The sequence below is a fragment of the Miscanthus floridulus genome, chromosome 8 (assembly GCF_019320115.1).
Source record: "Miscanthus floridulus cultivar M001 chromosome 8, ASM1932011v1, whole genome shotgun sequence".
Classification (NCBI taxonomy): Eukaryota; Viridiplantae; Streptophyta; class Magnoliopsida; order Poales; family Poaceae; genus Miscanthus; species Miscanthus floridulus.
Genome location: NC_089587.1, coordinates 4,284,520 through 4,304,029, shown reverse-complemented (window position 1 = coordinate 4,304,029; position 19,510 = coordinate 4,284,520). Strand labels below are relative to the sequence as shown.

At 43.5% G+C, this 19,510-nt stretch overlaps 2 protein-coding genes and 2 pseudogenes across 3 annotated transcripts; 2 read left to right on the top strand and 2 right to left on the bottom strand.

Moving 5' to 3' along the window:
- The first annotated feature begins 2,016 nt into the window (after nucleotides 1–2,016).
- LOC136470932 (autophagy protein 5-like) lies at nucleotides 2,017–5,980 on the top strand. The gene is made up of 8 exons (XM_066468659.1): nucleotides 2,017–2,291; nucleotides 3,283–3,407; nucleotides 3,542–3,608; nucleotides 4,477–4,566; nucleotides 4,651–4,744; nucleotides 4,856–4,993; nucleotides 5,197–5,325; nucleotides 5,414–5,980. Exons 1-8 carry the CDS (start codon nucleotides 2,157–2,159, stop codon nucleotides 5,758–5,760), a joined length of 1,125 nt encoding a protein of 374 aa, XP_066324756.1. The 5' UTR covers nucleotides 2,017–2,156; the 3' UTR covers nucleotides 5,761–5,980.
- Nucleotides 5,981–6,542: 562 nt separating this feature from the next.
- Nucleotides 6,543–10,838, top strand: LOC136470931 (UTP--glucose-1-phosphate uridylyltransferase-like; annotated as a pseudogene).
- LOC136470930 (peptidyl-prolyl cis-trans isomerase FKBP18, chloroplastic-like) lies at nucleotides 9,082–12,471 on the bottom strand. Of its 2 annotated transcripts, XM_066468658.1 has the most exons (7): nucleotides 12,187–12,471; nucleotides 11,836–11,906; nucleotides 11,664–11,750; nucleotides 11,419–11,568; nucleotides 11,248–11,307; nucleotides 11,053–11,149; nucleotides 9,082–9,217 (listed from the first exon to the last, which is right to left on the bottom strand). In XM_066468658.1, exons 1-6 carry the CDS (start codon nucleotides 12,425–12,427, stop codon nucleotides 11,087–11,089), a joined length of 672 nt encoding a protein of 223 aa, XP_066324755.1. In that variant the 5' UTR covers nucleotides 12,428–12,471; the 3' UTR covers nucleotides 9,082–9,217; nucleotides 11,053–11,086. The 2 variants fall into 2 exon arrangements, with proteins under 2 accessions (XP_066324755.1, XP_066324754.1); XM_066468657.1 differs by lacking the exon at nucleotides 9,082–9,217 and having other exon boundaries at nucleotides 10,972–11,149.
- An 861-nt stretch (nucleotides 12,472–13,332) lies between these two features.
- LOC136470929 (glutamate receptor 3.1-like) lies at nucleotides 13,333–18,690 on the bottom strand (annotated as a pseudogene).
- Between the last annotated feature and the right edge of the window lie 820 nt (nucleotides 18,691–19,510).

The window sequence follows — 19,510 nt, the reverse complement described above, 5'->3', positions numbered from 1 at the left end:
TGGAGAAAACGATAAAGAGATGCCGGCCTTGGTGTCGCGCTCTCCAATGGCTGTGGGGTGACAAAGCTAGTTACAAATACCTCTAGAAAATGATTCCACCTGGTTTAGCATTTCTGTTGTGCTGTGAGGCAATAGCCTAATGAATTCTTGCTTGCAACTTCTATATGCAAGCGTATCGTATTTGAACTTTAATAATTGTATGCTTATGCTACTGTAATCATTTCAAACTTAGGTTGTTTTAACTTAATAAATTCCAACTTAATAGCGTATTATTTATTTGTGACTCAATTTTGTAACATTGTCTCGTTGCAAACTCCATGTACATGATATGATGTGTATTTGCTTAATCGAGTATGATCTTGGTTGTTGATGTGGCTTATCGAGGTCCTTCGTAACGCTCGACTGGACTATCGGGTTTATATAAGTGATGGTAGGCGCGTGCCAACGTTTTTAACAGGGGCAGTCATACTTGATCTTGTATAAATTGGACGGTTCTGTAACAGCCCTGCCCGGCGAGGCCAGCCCTGGCAGCGTTGCCTCGCCCTCCGCCACGGACGCCTTGCGTCCACGCTGCCTCCCTGGTGTCTAAGGTGAGAAGAACATGAGAGAGAATTCTCTAGGAGGATAGTTTTTGGGTTTTAGATAGTACTGCTAGAGAAAACAACAACAAAAGTACTATTGAAATATCTGGCTACCCAAATAGATAAATATGTGGCTACCAAACAGATAAGTAGGGGGTCTGATTTGGATAACATTGTTCTGAAGATCATGTGATTCGATTTGTTTTGCGGTAATGCTCCAGTCAGGGCATCCGTCCGTTCGGACAACTTCTCCATTAAAAAAACTCGACGCCCGTTCACCCATCACGGCCCTATCCACCACGCTCATCTTTCGCGCCCAACTCCACCTCGCTCGTCTTCCTCGCCTTCGCGCGCGCTTCCTGGCCGTCGTTCTCCATCCTCGGCAGCTCCGGCGCCTAGTCCGCCGTCTGCTTGGCCGGCGCGACCTCCCATCGATCGGATCGCGATGTCCGCTGCCGTTACCGGTCTCCTCTGTCCTGGCCAACGCGACCTCCCATCTCCTCCTGTAGCCGCATGACTGTCGTCCTCCATCCTCGGCAGCTCTGGCGCCTGGTCGTCCACCGGCTTGCCCGATGTGACCTCCCATCGGCCGTCACCCCCATTCTCGACCGCCGTTTGGCCGTTCCCCCACTCTGAGCTACGTTGTACGGATGAAATATGAAAAACGCATGTTGGAAGCTTATGTTTCAAGTGTTTCAGATGTTTCATAGGCATGTTGCAAAAGTAGATCGGACTGTTGCGTATGTTGCAATGGTTGTACACGTATGTTGCAAGCTTCTGTTCCCATGGTTTCATCTGTTTTCTAGATGTATGTTGCATGTGTGTTTATTTGGATGTTGCATATGTTTCATACATATGTTGCAGGTGTTTAACCCGGATGTTGTGTATGTTTTTGCAATAGTTTTAAGCGTTTTACAGGTGTTTTGCACGTGTTTCAGATGTATGTTTCAAGTGTTTCATCTGTCTTTAGACGTATGTTGCAAGTGTTGCATATGAACATTTCAAAAGTAGATCGAGTGTTACATCTTCCTCCTCGCCTTCTGCTGCATCGCCTTGATGTTTCCTCCCCCTCCTCCCGACGCCGGCTGGGTATCCGCCGCCGCCTCCCCTCTTCTTGATGCTGGTGATGTTTAGGGTGGCTCGGTGTCTCCTTCCTGACGCCGGCTAGGTATCTGCTGCCGCCTCCCCTCTTTTTGATACCGGTGATGTTCAGGGCAGCGTGAACCTCACGGGAATACGCAAAATGGCACGAAGAAAAAAATTACAGGCGCGGGCATTGGACGTGGCTAGCAAGGCCGTGAAGAGGCGTGCCTGTCGCCGTGTTGCGCTCCGGACCTCGGCCGGGAACGAAAAGCCGAAAAGGACTCTCTGGCTCTCCCTCCTTCTCCTGGTGGGCCAGGCCCAGCGACCGAACCCGACCCAAATTCCCAACCCGTCCGTGCTCGCCTTCCTCTCCTCCGCCCGCCGTCTCTATCGCCGCCCCGCCCGGCCCCAAGCCCCCAACCCTCTCGGACTAGGCAAGGGGACCGGCCGCCCAGCGTCGTAGCCGGCGAGATCTGCCCGCCGGCGGTGGCAATGGCTGCCCCGCACGACGAGGCCGCGGCGTGGTCCGAGGAGGCGGCGCGCCGGGTCTGGGCCGGCGCCGTGCCGCTCCAGGTCCACCTCCACGACGCCGACGTCACCGCGCTGCCCCCGCCGCCGCCCTTCCTGGTATGCGTGCGTATGCCCCCCTTCCCCTACGGAGACCCGCTCCCTCCTCAGCATCTACCTACCGCCTCCTGCCCTTCGCTTGCTATTTCGGCTGCGAACTCGCTTTGTTCCCAGGATAGGAATTCTCCGTCGTGCTACTCCATTGCCGATTGCTCGGCTCGCTTAACTGTTACGTTAATTAAGATCACTGCTGCTCAGTTTCTAGGCCACTACAGTAGTGCACAGTACAGGCCATTTGTGCTGATCACATCAGAAATTGAGCTGCTGTTGTAGGATTTGCCAGTCTTTTGGTTGAACCCATGTACAAGATACCCAACTACGGGTTGTAAAATCCTCGTCTTCACCCACGAATCTGTAATGCAAACAAAGCAAAACTTCATGCCAGCCTTACAAGCTAGTCTAGGTTAATTAATATTTTGAAGTTGAATATCAGTGGGTCGTCATGACTCCCGCGTCAATTTCTCGGGGCTCACAAGGTCTTCTCTACTCTATATCTGGAACCTACTCCTTCCATTTGTGTGAGGAGTTGAATTTAGCGCTACCGATCCCTGCAGAGTTTTATGCAGTGGCCAGTGATAAGGTTTAGTATATAAGGCTTTGTGTGCTCCTTCGCTGTTACAATTACTAGCACAGGAGAATTCATTGTGTCTGTCGTTAATACCTGTCTGAGCATGATTCCAGTCTGATAATCATGTGTGCACTCTATTTTTTATTTCCTTGGCTTGTTTAGTTGGCATCTTATGTGCACTCAGATGGTGTATACTAGTGTTTCTATGGAATTCACTGAAAATTCATCTATGTACCCCTTCCTACCCACGAGTACAACAAAAGTGCAAACCTGCTATTCACCTTTTGTTTCTATGGAAAGTCCTATACTTCCCTTTACAGGACTGTTCTTCGTGTTGAGAAATATTTGGAGTTTTGGCATACGCTGTTAGTCCTCCATAATCTTATCTGTTTCAATTATGGATCTTCTTTTTGTCTTGAACAGACTTTGGGGCCAAGAATTGGGTACTTGCCCCTCTTGATACCTGTTATAAAGGCTCATTTCAGCAATGCGCTCCCACCTGGTGTTGACACTGTTTGGTTTGAATATAAAGGGCTGCCTTTAAAATGGTAACATGTGTTCCTTTCTCCATATAGCTTTGATGGTCATTTACTCCTGAGCTAAATAATGGAAACGCATGCTATTGTTCAATACTCTTTAAAATTGCTGACAGCCTTATTTTATTTTATTTTTGCACTCTTAGGTATGTGCCAATTGGTGTTCTTTTCGACCTTCTATGCGCAGATCCAGAAAGACCATGGAATCTAATAGTAAGGCTGCATTTTTCACTTCTACTTTTATCTTCGGATGTACTTTTATGTACCTGATTGTTTTGTAGTATGTTCTCTGTCATTTGTGGTCTGTTGATGTAATATACATATGCAAAGAGGGACTGATATATCTCCTTTCATAAACTATTTACATTATGTTTCATATTTTTGTTAGCTTGAATTATTATTAACTATGTATTTTATACCAACTCTACCCCTTCTGAAGTTTTCTCTGTTTTGACTTTTGACTTAATTTTGGACCATACTCCTACAACTCTAGTTACTAGGTTAGCAATTCAGCTCAGTGAAGGGCCAGTTAGGTCAATCTGAAATAATGGAAACATTTTTTACTGCAAGATATTCACTTTGTATCCCTTGCTTTATAGAAGTCATACAGACATCAACGTTTCAAAGGTTGCTCACGTTGTGTAATATGGCTAGGTCGCTAGGTTAAAAAGAACAGCATTGGGTGTTTATGACACTTTACTTGACTGGGGTAAAAAAAAAAGGGCAGACCCAGTGCCGGAGGCTCCCACATGAAGTGGGGGTCTGGGTCAATATGTGTTAGACAGCTGCATAGGCGCATGGGCTGTTGGCCCATTATGGCTAATTATAGATTGATTGATGTAATATTAGGCAAGGAGATCCCATGGTGATCATGATTCTATAAACCAGCCCAGAGTCCCTCCTTGCCTATATAAAAAACAAACTTAAAGATTTTTTTATTACATGGCAGTTTTCAGTTGGAGTCTGGAATTATGAGAATAAAATTTCTGCATTAGCTTGATGTTTCTGGTACCACATGCCCGTTTCTCTTGTTCAGTTCTTATATAGTTGTATATTAACTCAACTTATGTATCAACTATAGGTCCATTTTAGGGGATATTCCTCAGAAATCTTGTCACCATGCGAGGGTGAAGATAGCGTGAAGTGGAGCTACATGAATTCCCTGAAAGAGGTTTGTTTTGAGAACCAAAATTACCACCAAGTCCCATCACAAAGGAACCGATAGTAATTTTGGTTTTTTTTCCCCTCTCTTCAGGCCACCTTCATCATTACTGGGAACAATAAGAGTGTGATGAATATGTCACATGCTGATCAAGTCGCTCTGTGGGAATCTGTAATGAAAGGTACCCTCTAGAAACATCATCTCACTTTGACAAACATATCTCTGGCTGGTGAAATGTTCTGAAATGCATTTCCGCCACATTTTAACCATCATTGTGTTATTTGTTATTAGGTAACTGTAGATGGGTATAAAAATATCTCCACCAGGCTTAAGCTTGGACCATTCGAAGATGATGGGTTAGTACGAACAGCCTCCGCGGAGCGGCAACGCCAACAAAATTCTGATGAACCTGAATCTCCTGGATCTAGCAAACCGTGTATGCTCTTTTGCTCTGGGACTTTTATATTGTCATTCATGTTAAACATTCATGTGCTTACAAGAATTTAATACGATAATCTGGATTTTTTTTTCATAGTTTCATTCAATGCACTTTCCAAGTTATATAACATTAAGTGATGCCATGTTATGGTATGCCCACATACCTTGCTGGCTCTGATCAATTAATCTATGGTTAGGCAGGGTCCCTGTTCGACTATATGTACGCAATGTTCAAGAAGAGCCTTGAGTATATAGAAGATGCAATACCTGTTAGTGACTGGGAAAGTGTGTCCTACATAAATCGGCCATTTGAGATTCGCAAGGTTGAAGGTATGTGGTACCACAGAACTTTTATGCTTTTGTATGGCTATATGAGCTAGTTGTTTTCCTTAACATGTACTTTCACTCTACGTCGCAGGTAGAAGTTACATCACCCTGGAACACGCATTGCAAACATTACTTCCAGAGTTCTTCAGCTCAAAGCCCACAGGCAGAGCCGACGACTCCCAACGTGCAGGGGCACTGGATTCAGCTGCTGACAGTTCAGATGCCACCAACTCTTCAAGAAGTTCTCAGGAGGCAGGACAAGCCCTGGCAAGTCCACGAGAGGCGGCGGGTGCTGCCAAGAAAGCGAAAGTGAAGCTGGTAAGGGTGCAAGGCATCGAGCTGGACATGGACATCCCGTTCCTTTGGGTTGCCAATAACCTGAAGAACCCTGAATACTACCTCCACATTTGTGTATATGTCGGCACTCGGAAACAATAGAGCTAAGAGTAGATGAAAAAAATTGTTAGATACTACGTGTAGTAGAGTGTGCACCAGATCATTGGCTTTGTTCTTTGGTTATTAGATGTGTCATCCTTTGTATATACAGATACAGATGCTGAAATTGTAAACCTTTTGGATGCACGGTGGTGGAAGGATGGAATTGGATGGTGAACCTTTTTTTTTTTTTTGGTTTCCGACCGACATATTGCAAATGGTATACCCGCTTGGAGCAGAATTCTGTGGTATGATATTGTTGCTAGGAAGCATATATATTGAACAAACACATTGTCCTGTTCGTTTGAACTTATTTGGCTTATAAGCTATATTTTTTCAACCAACGAACAATATTTTTCTCTCACACCAAATCAGCCAACGGTATTTTCAGTCATGGCTCATCAGCTAAATAAGCCCAAACCAACAGGGTGATGAGTTCTGAACCTGATTATTCTGATGGTCGCTGTCGCTCACATGTCTGGGTGAATGCCATCTCTTCTAGATCTAACACTGATAAATATATTGAACAAGCTAGCATCCCAGATCAAATTCGTGGCCTCGTGGGTGAAAACTAAACCAAGATAAATTCCAGCTCGCTATCTAAAGGCTATCTCTTCGTAAGGTAAAAAAAATAATTCTTTTGAAATAAAAAACAATGAATGGATTAAATAAAAGGAGAAAAAAATAATACAATAAAAATAGCGCTTCCTCCGCCGGTAACGGGCTGTCTCTTGCGACGGCCCCTTTTTTTGGGTGGTTCATCATCCCGCCATCGCTCTGCCTTATAATAACCGACACCTCCTTCCTCCGATCTCCCCGTCTCCCTCCTCTCTCTCAGATCCATCTCCCGGCGTCAGGCGCGCATCTTGCAGTTGCAGTAATGGCGGACGAGAAGCTTGCCAAGCTGCGCGAAGCCACCGCCGGCCTCACGCAGATCAGGTCTGCTGCACCCTTCCACTCTCAGATCACGTACTCGTTGCCCCATGAGAGAGATCGCAATTCTTTCTTCTCTATACTCTCTACCATGCCCATCTATTCCCGATGCCTTTTCTTCTTGGTGACACTGATTGGTTGGTTGGGTTCTTGGTGTCTGCAGCGATAATGAGAAGGCTGGCTTCCTCAGCCTCGTCGGCCGCTACCTCAGGTAAGTGCCATCAGCTCATGATGAAGAATTGCTCGGACCAGAAATGTCGATCGATCTGACAGTGTCTCATCGTGCCGGCTAACTTGAAGCGGCAACGAGGAGATCATCGAGTGGGCCAAGATCCACACGCCCACCGACGAGGTGGTGGTGCCGTACTGACACCCTGGAATCCCCGCCTGAAGGTACGCCTACTCTTCTGCTGCGTAATCCTGAATCTGATGCACGGGAATGTGAATGCCAAGGCTGATTTGCCTAAGTAATATACTGTAATAAATAAATGCAGACATTGAGGCAACCAAGAAACTGCTCGACAAGCTCGCCGTGCTCAAGCTCAACGGCGGCCTGGGGACGACCATGGGATGCACCGGACCCAAGTAAGCCGTGCCCAGATCTATCGGATCGAGTTCAGGAATGCAGTAGGCTGTAAAGTCTGCTTTCGGTTTAGTTTCAATTCAATGCCTGAATCAAGCTCTAGCATTTTGCTTCCATATATATGTCGCTGCTAGTATCGTATCTGAATATGAGCATCATGTTCACAGAGCTCTCTCAACAATGCTGTCTGAAACTAACGTTAATTGCATGCAGATCGGTCATCGAAGTGCGCAACGGATTCACTTTCCTCGACCTGATTGTCATCCAGATCGAGGTGGGTTAACTTAAAACATCATCACGACTGACTAATGCAGCGCTGTTCCTGCAAACTTCAGCACTTGATCTTCTTTCTATCTTGTATGTATGGTGACACTTGGTGGCATGTCATCATTTCTCTTACAGTCACTCAACAAGAAGTACGGCAGCAATGTGCCGCTGCTTCTGATGAACTCCTTCAACACCCATGAGGACACCTTGAAAGTAAATTCTCTCTTCATCACGAGTTCTTCCTCTTCCTATTGGGGACCCAAAGCTAACGGTTATGCTCGTCCTGCAGATTGTTGAGAAATACTGCGAATTCAAGCATTGAAATCCACACATTCAACCAGGTACGCTAGGCAGAACTTTTGTAGGTGTTGGTCACTTGCTTTTTTTTTTTAACCTTAGCTTACCAATTTGACTCTGAAAATATGCTAATCTGGCAATAAAACAATTTGTATCATTACAGAGCCAGTACCCTCGTGTGGTAGCTGACGAGTTCTTGCCATGACCGTCCAAGGGAAAGACTGACAAGGATGGCTGGTAAGCCATCGCTATATGTAGCTCAACCAGAACATTCATGGCATGAACACTAACACTAGTACCAACTTTCAACACCTTTTGCCTTATATAAATTTTCAGGTACCCTCCTGGCCATGGTGATATCTTCCCATCACTGATGAACAGTGGAAAGCTCGATTTACTACTCTCACAGGTCTGCATTGATCTGGATATACCCTTAGCTCCCATTGTTGTTGATCCAGAGTTTTTCATGCATTATTAACATAATAATATTCTTTTCTTTGTTGACCCTGTTGCAGGGAAAAGAGTATGTGTTCATTGCAAACTCGGATAACTTGGGCGCTATTGTTGACATGAGTATCCTTATGTAAACTAGCATTACCATTTACTTTTGCAAGTTTTCTGATTAATAAAGAGCATGCTACTTTGCAATGTACTTAACCGTTGAATAGAGATACTGAACCATTTGATCCACAAGCAGAATGAATATTGCATGGAGGTATGTAGTTATGTGATGAAGCAAGATTACTTGGAGTTGGACAGTTGGCCGATAAGGAATCTCTACAAACTCTTTTCAGGTCACCCCGAAAACTTTGGCTGATGTAAAAGGTGGCACACTGATCTCATACGAAGGAAGGGTTCAGGTTATCTTTTCTACTTCCTTGTGCTACTGGAGCAATGAATTTTTCTTTCTATGCTTTCCAGTCTGCAATGTAGTTTCATGTATTATTATTGGAAAGTGTTTATAAAGCCGTTTTCATGCCTTTACCTTTTTTTTCATTGATGCCTGATTACTGTTTAAATGACAATAACCTTCTCTCTGTATGCAGCTTCTGGAGATTGCACAAGTGCCTGATGCACATGTAAGTTCTAAGATAGCATTGCATATGCATTGATAATAAGTATCACAGAAAGTAATTGTACGGTTTTTTCTGAGATCATTGCCAAAACTTTCTGAACATAGGTGAATGAGTTCAAATCAATTGAGAAATTCAAGATATTCAACACCAACAATCTGTAAGGATCATATTTAAATTTCATTTCTTCTAAAGAAAATTGCTCATGTTATCTAATGCTACTGCTGGTTTGGCAGGTGGGTGAACTTGAAGGCCATCAAACGCCTTGTTGAAGCTGATGCACTCAAGATGGAGATCATTCCGAATCCTAAGGCAAGAGTGAACATTAGGAAACCCTGTTTCCATCTGGGCCACTTCATGAACTTAATAACCGGTATGAATTTCAAGAGAAAAATATAGTTATAATGGATAACATATAATTTCAGGAAGTCGATGGTGTCAAAGTTCTTCAGCTGGAAACAGCAGCTGGTGCAGCGATTAGGGTACTGCCAAAATACTATGTACATTACCATGCTATTATATGACTATATATAAATATAACAAACAATATTTTATTGGACCAGTTCTTTGACCACGCCATTGGTATCAACGTTCCAAGGTCCCGGTTCCTACCAGTTAAGGCAACATCAGATTTGCAGCTAGTACAGGTTTGTATGCTATGCTGAATAAAATTGAGTATGTAATGCGCTCTCTAGCTGTCTAAATGAAAACCTTTATTTTTTGCCTTGTAGTCTGATCTATATACCTTGGTTGATGGTTTCGTTACACGTAATTCAGCAAGAACAAATCCATCAAATCCCTCAATTGAACTTGGTCCTGAGTTCAAGAAGGTCAGACTCTAGCATTTAATTCATGAAAAAAAGAGGTTCAAACATTAACTCGTGAGGTCCAAACGCAGATAGGATGATCGTTTTTTTTAACAAATTGGCAGGTTGGGAGCTTCCTTGGTCGCTTCAAGTCTATCCCTAGCATTGTTGAGCTTGACAGCTTGAAGGTTTCTGGTGATGTTTGGTTTGGTTCTGGCATTGTACTGAAGGTACATCTTCCTAAGTTAGAGAACAGCTATAATATTCCTAAGTTGCATAACACCTTCCTAGTTCAGATAAGTTTCATGTATTTATTCGAAGATCACATGTATCATGCTAAAAAGTTGCAGAGAAACTTTATGGGACAATTTGCAGCTCCTTTTCCCATGTTGTTTGTTATGATGCCTTTATGAAGACACATAGTATCTTACAGTGCTAAAGCCATGGAGTAATGACACTTCTTCTCTGTAACTTTTAGGGGAAAGTGACCATCACAGCAAAACCTGGCGTCAAGCTAGAAATCCCAGACGGAGCAGTGATCGAGAACAAGGTATTTTTTTCTCAAGAGGCACTACTGTTGATGTCTCAGGAATTTTGTAGTTTTAAAGCAAACACTTACCTCAGTTTTGTTCCGATGTTTGTCACATTTATGTTATCTTCAGGATAATTTTGAAAAGGAAAGAGGACAGTACTATAACTGTTACGTGCTCACGCTAGTTAGAACTCCTAGACAAGTCATTAAATTTTAGCATTCCTCTTCTGGATAGGAAAAGGAATGTAAGGACAATTTTGAAAAGGAAAGAGAACAATCTAGAACTGTTACATGCTCACACTAGTTAGAACTCCTAGACAATGTAAGGTTATCATAACTTGATGAGAAAGCAAGCTGATAGCACAATTGATGTTTCTAACAACAGGGTATTCATTCTTTTATCCAGGATATCAATGGCCCTGAGGACCTATAGATGAGAATCAGCAAGCAAGCTCACTTCACCAAGTGGCGGATCATTTTTTTTTTGTTGCGTTTTTTCCTATATATTCAAACAGGCCCCATGACGTGACACTACGGAGAATATTCATTGCCCAGTTTTGTTTCAATATAATCAAGAAACTTTACATGTATTTTACTTTGAGGGAAATATTTTACACACTTTAGTTCTGCTTATTGTCCAAAAAAAATTTCTGTCTTGAACAAAAAATTCTTGTCCCGGCAACTACCATCTCAGCATGCATCTAATCATAGGTTATTACAATTGCATATCTAATCAGCATGGGCCTCAAATGTCAGTAAATCATGTAATCCATTCCTCTGAAATTTGGCACACTCCATAAGTACCTCAATGCTCCCTGTCCGGTGCAAATAGAAAAGGTCATTTTTTGGCAGGAGAAATGAGTTCCAGTAGCTCTATATCCAGTTCAAAAGGAGCATCAGGCTGCAAAGAAGCATGGAATCAGACAAAACAACTTCAATACATGAATCTGCTAATCAATCTGCTTGACCAATGAAATTTTAATGAATCAAAACATGTACCGGTATCTCGCTCATTCCCCTTTTCCCATATCCCAGCTCTGGAGGAACAATTACTCTCCTCTGCATGACCAATAGCATATATATACATATCAGAGATGAAGTTAGTAATATACTAGAGGTAGAAAGGCTGAATTATTTGCCTTCACTTGTGCTAGTTGTTCTTGTCCATACCTTTCCCCCTACTTTCATCCCCTCAGTTATCGTGTACATGGCGGCTGGAGGCTTTGGTGCCGCTTGCGCTGAGTATAGCCCATTGGCATTGTCTGCAAAATCCCGCTTTCGTTCTTTCCCAGGCAGCGACCCAACAGTGAACTCATAAGGCTACTAGAAGACACCCAAACATCTTAATTCTCATTGGTCTAGAGCAGGGATATCAGAACTAACATACAAGAATCAGGTGCAGTTTGCCACATCACCTGGGCGATACTCCGGTTCCCTGCCAGGAGCTTTGATTCACGGCTTGACACTGCAGTGATGCCACGGTATATGCAGTCGAAATGAACCTTTAAGAGTTGAGAAGATAGCCATTAATTTCAGTTAAGAAGGAAGCGCGATGCGCACTGGAAGCATGAACAAGTGTTAAGTTACCTGCACAGTTGAGCCCTTTTCAGCAATTGGCCCCTTCCCTTCAACAAGATCATAGTACTTCAGACCATCAGCTGCTCCCAAATGTTATCAGATCAGATTACTTGGAGAAACTCAAAATGGAATTTCAATCAATCAACACAGTGCATATTCAGGAAGGAATATATGGTGTTGCAGACATAAAAAAAAGTTAGGACCAACAGCATTTGCATTAAAAAGATCTTAATCTTAACAGCAAAGGCTGTAATTAGCTGAATTCAGTCAGTCGCAAATAAAAGTGCCAACTTTAGCAAGAAACTGAGCGCAGATACAGAAACCAGCAGCGCCAGGAAGCAGGCAGGCACACCGACGTACGTGCAGTGGCGTAGTCCTCCGGCGGCACTACAATGCGTCCCCTCCTCGCGGCGAGCGACGGCGGTGGCGGCGCGACGGACGTCAAGAATCCGGCGGAGAGGAGCTGCACGGCCGCTCGCCGCCGCGAGACGGCGCCGGGGAGGCAGCAGGGGGCGAAGGTCTCCCTCGAAGGATGAGACGGGGCAGACGAGGGGAGCGCGCGGCGGTAGAAGGTTCTAGAAGGCAGAGCAGAGGAAGCCATGGGAGGGTTGAGTGGAGGGTCCGAAATGGCGCGCCCACAACGTCCGCTTCATCATCATATCCATAGCACAGGTGGAAAGGGTACCAGGAATATCCCATTTCCCCCTTTTTTCTGAAACCAACTATTGTCGTCATTTTTTCTATATTATTTTCATTATGCCATCAATTTTCAGTTTTCATTTCTTCATTTTCCAGGGTGTGCTGGACAGCTGGAGTAGCCCCAAAATTCCAATGTCTGGTGGTTGTTTAGTGACTTGGAGAGTGTGTTTGTGTGCGTGTTTAAAAAAATTGAAACCTTTGCAATCAATCTCTTGGGTTTGAAATACGAACAAATGAACAACTTGGATTGTACTGTCTGTCCACAAAAAAATGCAACTCTAGCACAACGCTAACCACTACTAAGTATCTTAAGTTTGACCCACTTATATACTATATATAAAAGCATTAATACTTTATGATACCAAACAAGTATTGTTACATTTGACGTGAGATATACTTTTATACGTACTTATGTGGTGTCATAGCCATTAATATTTTTATCTATATATTTGGTTCAACTTTAGCAACTTTAACCAATAATGCATCTAGAATTGCTTTCTTTTCTAGACAGGGGTATTACCTTGTGAAATCAATGTGTTCGAGAAAAAAAAACTTGTACAATCAATTCATGGTGGCCAGAAGATACATCGAAAGCATGATGAGAGAAATCTGAAAAGGGCGTACACAGTGCAGAGAGCTCCCTGCTCTGTGCGGGGTCTGGAGAAGGGTGTCAGTGGTAAGCCTTACCCTCGCCTGTGCAATGCGAGGAGACCGCGACTCGAACCTGGGACCTTTCGGTCACAGGCGGTAAGACTCTACCGCTTGCACCAAGGCTCGCCCTTCATGAGAGAAATCTGAAAGAACAAATAAAATGAAACAAACATAGATTCCATTCATAACACCATCATCATTCGTGAACAAGAGTTGACTCTATACAATTTTACAGTTTTGCCAAACTCGGACGACTTGTTATCCACTTATCCTTGGGCGGTTGGGGTGCTAAAAACCGACAAATGCAATCCGCTACACAGCCTTTGGCTCTAATTTCCTATATATAAGGACACATAGATTGGCCCAAAGATGATGTATCCCAGGTCAAAAACGTATACACAAGCACTAGCTTTCTATATCAATATCAGTACCAGGACGGTTACTCATTGGCGTTGTTGGCATTGAACTTCTAGAGAGGCTCATGGTCCGCTTTTTCTTTGGTGGCGGCTGCTTGTCATCGACGAATGAAATGAATTTTCTGAGGCTGCACTTCGATGTCGATGACCCTGCATCCACGGAGATTGCTGATCCCGGCTGTTCATGTCTCAGGTACTGGCGTAGCGTGATGCCAAAGTAAATGAGCAGGGCGAGGACACATGCTGCGCCACAAATGAGGAAGAGGCCCATGAAGCTCTCAAGTCGGAGCTGGTTCGAGTCCACAAACTCATTGTTGTCAGTTGAGCAATCGCCTGTCTTGAGCCACTTGTCATGGATCCGCTGCAGTTCCCCATTCTCCGACAGTGTTAGGATTGCGGTGGACAGGTCTACTTGCAGAGGGGAATCCCTTGGATAATGCCTGATAGAGTGAGTTCTGTAAGAGCTATGTTTGAAATAATGAAACAAGGTTGCTACACTCTGGATATTAGACTTCTGAAACACTAATCTTAGAGAATGTGCCTCTTTTTCTTAAGAAAAACTGATCTTAGAGTGTACCATCAGCTACTGTAAACAGTAGATGGAACGCTTGTAGTTAATGCTGTAACTCTAGTTTGATAATCTTGAAGGAATTATGAGATGTGTTTTAGTTTATATTTCTAGACTAGACTAGAATATATTTCAAGACAACTTAAGTTCAATGCACTTACAAAGCCCCATCTTCTACTGGTGAAATCTGAGCCAGCAACAGCAATCTTGCAGTAAGTTGACAAAAACAGCTCAACATAGGGGCGCTCATCAACAATGGCCATAACACCTCCTTTCTTAGGGCCTAACTTGAGGTTTTCAGCGTATTCTTCAGAAGAACCAAGAGCTTTTAACCTCGACCGTGAGATGTTCAGTTCCTTGACCATGTATTCTTCGGCAAAAGAACCAACTTGGAAACCAATAGGATAATCACTATCTTTCAGGTCATCAATTCCTCTTATAGAAGTATCAAGTTGTTGCACGGTTAGGATGGAAGTAAGACTTGCAGTATAGCTTGATTGAATGATCAATACAACAAATAGCCATATGATCAGAACACCACGTCCTAAAGTACTCATAGTGTTTTCTCCTGGTAATAAAAAAATTAAGGGTAGAGGTGCCACATCAGTACAGAGGGTCAGTTACACTAAAGGACATAACAGGAAAGGCTAGTTTACTCACTATGTGCAAAAAATAGAGTCGAAAAGCTGAACCTGCAGAGAATAAGACACATCATAAGCATTAATTTCAGAGGAAAGAATCAAGCCATCAGACAGGCATTTAATAATACGTGTGCAGAAGTACTTTGACAGGCAAAACTAGAAAATAGAGGATAATATACCATATTATCACGTGAAATAGATTACGAGTGCAGACATCTTTTCTTCAACCAATCTAAAATTACAAGATTTAAATTCCTTGTTCATTCCTAGATGTTCCATTTGGACAAAATGTCAATGTTGAAAAACAAAGTTTAAGGCTGCCAATAATGTGGAACATGTTGCATGGGAACAAATGGAAAAATTAACATCTGTAATTGAAAACAAGATGTATGTATAGTGAGTGCAAAAGATGCCATTCAGATCCTTACCAAACAATAGTTATTATTTGTTGCCGCGGCGAGCCACGAAATTCATCATTTATTCGATGCTCAAGAATCCAAATAACCACACCCACAACAAGAAAAGACAACCCTGTAACAAACCACATCCCCAATGTAAATGGCTGCAAGAATGCCCAAGAACTTGTTATATGCTTTTTGATTGGAGCCAAGATAACCAGGCCTGACTCAATAAAGGGCTGGGTGAAATCAATAGTTTTAGTTCGGCTCATTGTAATTGCAATATCCCCTACTGCTGCATCAAAATCCTGCAGGATAAAGTAACTCTGATCACTATTATACATGCTGAAATGTGGAGGAGGGAAAAAAATTGCATGTCCATACTTACATTGTCCTGCTACCATCTGTACAAGTTCGTCATAATGAGGATTTTTAGTACCACTGCCGAAAGGTATAAACCTGTATGTAACTGGATAAGGAAGCAATGACAATGCTTGAGTGAAGACATCGATGCAATAGCCCTTCATTGACCCAGTAGCATTATCTTCGCTAACAAACTCTTTAAAGCTAAATCTGTTAGGGACGCCAATTTTCAACTCCTTGGCATTGGAAGGAAAGGCCCAGCCTCGAGGCTTCTGTGCAGTCTCTCCAGGCCAAATGACATCATAGAGTTGTTGATTGGCAAGAGAAGTATTAGGAGGCTTCGAATATAGGTCCTCTGGAAGTACAGTCGATAGCAATCTTGTATAGTTTGACCAAAAACCAATGGTCCGCTTGCCATTCCCAATAATGCTTATGATATCATAGGCAGGATGAATGAGTTCAAAGTGAGCATTGAACTGCACTTGGCCAGACACCCCAGTGAAGTTCACATTTCTAATCTTATCCAGTAGTTTGATTCCCATGTCAAAAATACTCATGGCTTCAAGGTGAAGAGTTCCCCCAGTTTCGTCACGCAACCTTGAGTCATTTGTAAAGGAAATCCTCCCACCATCATCAAAGAAGGCATCCAAGGCCCGAGCTACAGTCCACACACTATCATAAACATAAAAACCATAAGCACTGATGCGAAGATCACTGTGGTTGTATTTCTTGCTTAAGCTGCTCCACCTGGACACCAGATTACTCTTCATCTTTGACTTTGGGGTGTGTGGACGTACAGTCAGAACACCTTGCATGCCATTTATAGTTTCAGCAGGGACCGATGAATTCGCATCAAGATAAGCAGAAAGCCAATCAGTTGCAATCCATACAAAGCCGTTGCCCATCATGTTTAGTGAATTAGCAATTGACAAAAGCTTGAGTCCGGGTTCCGAACCAGTATGGAGGATAATAACACGAGACTCCATATTACTAACAGTAACCAATAGATTTAGAAGCTCACTTTTTTTAGCATTGGAACGGAACCCGGCCTTGTATGAAATTTTGCAGCGCCTTGCGGTAAGTTCATCATCCAAAGCAGCAATGCCGTTTCGACCATAATCATCATCAACGTATATGGCAGTCACTATCTTCCATTGGTAGTAATCAATAACTGCCGCCACAGCTGCCATTTGATAGAGATCGCTGGGCATAGTCCGCATGAAGTACGGGAACTGGATTGATGATAGAGTTGCTATCCGATGCAAAGGACATCAAAGGAACTTGAAGCTCATTTGCGACATACGAAATGATATGTGCAATAGGAGAGCATTGTGGCCCAATGATTGCAATAACATCAGTCTCCATGAACTGCAAAGCTGAAGAAAGGTATACTGTATCATCATCACAAGTCTAGAATGGAAGCACGGAGTATTGAACAGTGAAATAAAAAAGGGAATCGGTATTAAAGATGGTCTACCTTGAACCATGCCAAGGAAACCGTCATCACAATTTGTATCTCTCGTGTCAACTCGTAACGTTGTTCCATTTAGAACTGTTGGATCTGAGTTGATATCATCCACTGCTGCATGGATGGCAACATCTGAAACACCTCCAGTGGTGGAGTTCAACCGAAGAATAGACCCAATACTCACAACTGAAGGCCTTGAAGCTAAGCTTTTGTGGATCCCATTAGGGAAGAGAAACAGGGAGAGAACCATCAACATGAGAAAAGATATCTTCATTTTGGCCCAAATGTTTCAGAGGCTGCTTTGAACTTATGCAGAAGTTGGCAAATTATCAATGAGTGTGTGAACCCTATCAAAAGAGAAAAACATGGAGCCACCTTATTAGGATGAATATGTGCAAGAGAATAAATATATAAGACGTTTTCTTGTAAATTGAAAGGAAAACAATAAGAAAGAAGGAGATGAACAAATATAGACAGCAAGAAGCAAATATAGGAATAACATGAACATAATTGACTGGACAGTGCAAAGAAAAGAAACTCAGTCATTACACTAATATATCACGAATGGAAAGAAAAAAAAACACTCATTTCAAATATGGTACAAAATGTTTTGGTAGGCGCCAATCACGATATCCACTTTCCATATTTCCAGAAAGAAGAGAGAGAGAGAGAGAAACCACGAAACATAATCCCAGCATTGATCAATCCTCACCACATGAAGCTTAAATGGATCATGGATTATCCTGGCAATCATCATCCAGGACCTAACTTTGCTCATATCGCCCTATCCCACCCATAACCCAAATGCAATGCGTGGTCCATGAGTGAACAGCGACAGATAAAAGAGGTGGCTGTCTTACTCAACCCACATATTCCATTTGGCACACCCTTTCGCTATGAACGAAAAGAACAAAAGCTGGATATTTGATACCTTGGCACTGTGCTATGTGCAAGGCATAAGAACCAATCAAGGTATCGATTCTATTCCTTGTGTGGATCAGACAAGAAGAAGAAAAAAAACACGCATTCCACACTACTATAATGATGAGGTTGGGTATTGCCAAGCACGCTTGCCACGAGGAGGTACGCTTCCATACAACTAGTACAGTACGTTCCAACAAACTCTCAGGGAGGGGGGGCTTCCTGGAAAAGTGCAGCAATGCCTAGATTGTCAAGCAATCAGCGCCTCCATGCGGTTCGTGCTCGTTTTAGCAAGTGACGATCAACAGGATGGACCTAAATCGCAGATGTTCTGGCGAATTCCTCGCTCCAATCAAACCCCGACAGCGTCAGGTACTAACAGATGTTACTACTAGGAGAAGTACTAGCGGCCGGGAGAGGGATGTGCAGGAACTAGTCCCAAGAAGACAACTTTTGCTCCGAATCACTACTAAGAGCCCAGGAAACGGCCGGAAACGGCAGCCATTGGCAGGTGGAGACACGGGGATTTGCTCGGCTCCAGGAACAAAAATGTTGAAGATGTCTCTGTGCTAGTTCTGGGGCGGGAACAGCATGAGGAGGGAGACTTACGGGATGGCGTGGGTGCTCGTGCTCCCCAGAAAGAGGAAATCTTGGTCGTCTCCGGGGGAGCGTGCCGCGGCTTGACTCCTCGTCAAGACCCCAGGAGGCGGCGGCGGCCTTCCCTGAAGCTCATTTTCTCAGGTGATTTTATTTTGGAGGCGAGGAGGAGCCGGGAGTATATATAGCAAGAGGAGGGAGATGGAGATGGGAGAGTGGCAGCAGATGGGCCCCACACGGTGGACAAGGGCAATGATACCAGTGCGCGGTGTACCACGTCAGCCGTGAGCCTATATCATGAAACGAGAGTCTACTACTCTGCACTTGCAGATTAGTAGGTGTGATTTGAACCTTTACTCATCGACCACAACAAGCTCTATGGTGACTTGGGTTAAGTGAGGACTTATATTGACTAAATTATATATTGTAGGTAGTTGGGTTTGTCTTGACTCTTGAGTTAAACTTATAGGCCCCTTTTAAAACGTGAGATGAGATATTTTTTTTTGTTCATGCGTAAAATGAACCGATTCTCGTGAAATTACTATACAGTTCGTGTAAAATTCATGTGTTCTACTTTCATAGGTATTGTCGGTCATGTTATGAAATTTTAACTTAGTACTCGTATTATTATATATAATAATCCCTCAACCCGATTGCTCCCTGCTCTTCGACAGCAAGATGATTAGTGAAGCGTCTATCAATCTATCCATGGTGATTGGTGGTCGATCGGCATAGACAAGATGACGTGACACACGTGTTACTAGCGCCGTGCAAGCCGGCGTACGTGTCACGACCGCAGTGGTGGATGCATGGTGACGAATCCGGCCGGCCCCACCGACACGCTTCATCTGTTTCATCGCAATGCAAACAGTTTGAGGCAGACAGGGGCAAGGCATCTTCAGGCAACATCTACCTAGCCCTTGTTTAGTTCACCAAAACTCCCAACTTTGACACTATGTAAA

What these genes read in the sequence shown, in the direction of transcription:
- LOC136470930 (XM_066468658.1), bottom strand. Translation starts at nt 12,427, where the DNA reads ATGGCTTCCTCTGCTCTGCCTTCTAGAACCTTCTACCGCCGCGCGCTC. An exon ending in GGAGGACTACGCCACTGCAC is followed by an intron (nt 11,907 to 12,186) that starts GTACGTCGGTGT and finishes ATTTGGGAGCAG; the next exon opens with CTGATGGTCTGAAGTACTAT. An exon ending in GGAACCGGAGTATCGCCCAG is followed by an intron (nt 11,569 to 11,663) that starts GTGATGTGGCAA and finishes GTCTTCTAGTAG; the next exon opens with CCTTATGAGTTCACTGTTGG.
- LOC136470932 (XM_066468659.1), top strand. Translation starts at nt 2,157, where the DNA reads ATGGCTGCCCCGCACGACGAGGCCGCGGCGTGGTCCGAGGAGGCGGCG. An exon ending in AAAGGGCTGCCTTTAAAATG is followed by an intron (nt 3,408 to 3,541) that starts GTAACATGTGTT and finishes TTGCACTCTTAG; the next exon opens with GTATGTGCCAATTGGTGTTC. An exon ending in TGAGATTCGCAAGGTTGAAG is followed by an intron (nt 5,326 to 5,413) that starts GTATGTGGTACC and finishes TCTACGTCGCAG; the next exon opens with GTAGAAGTTACATCACCCTG.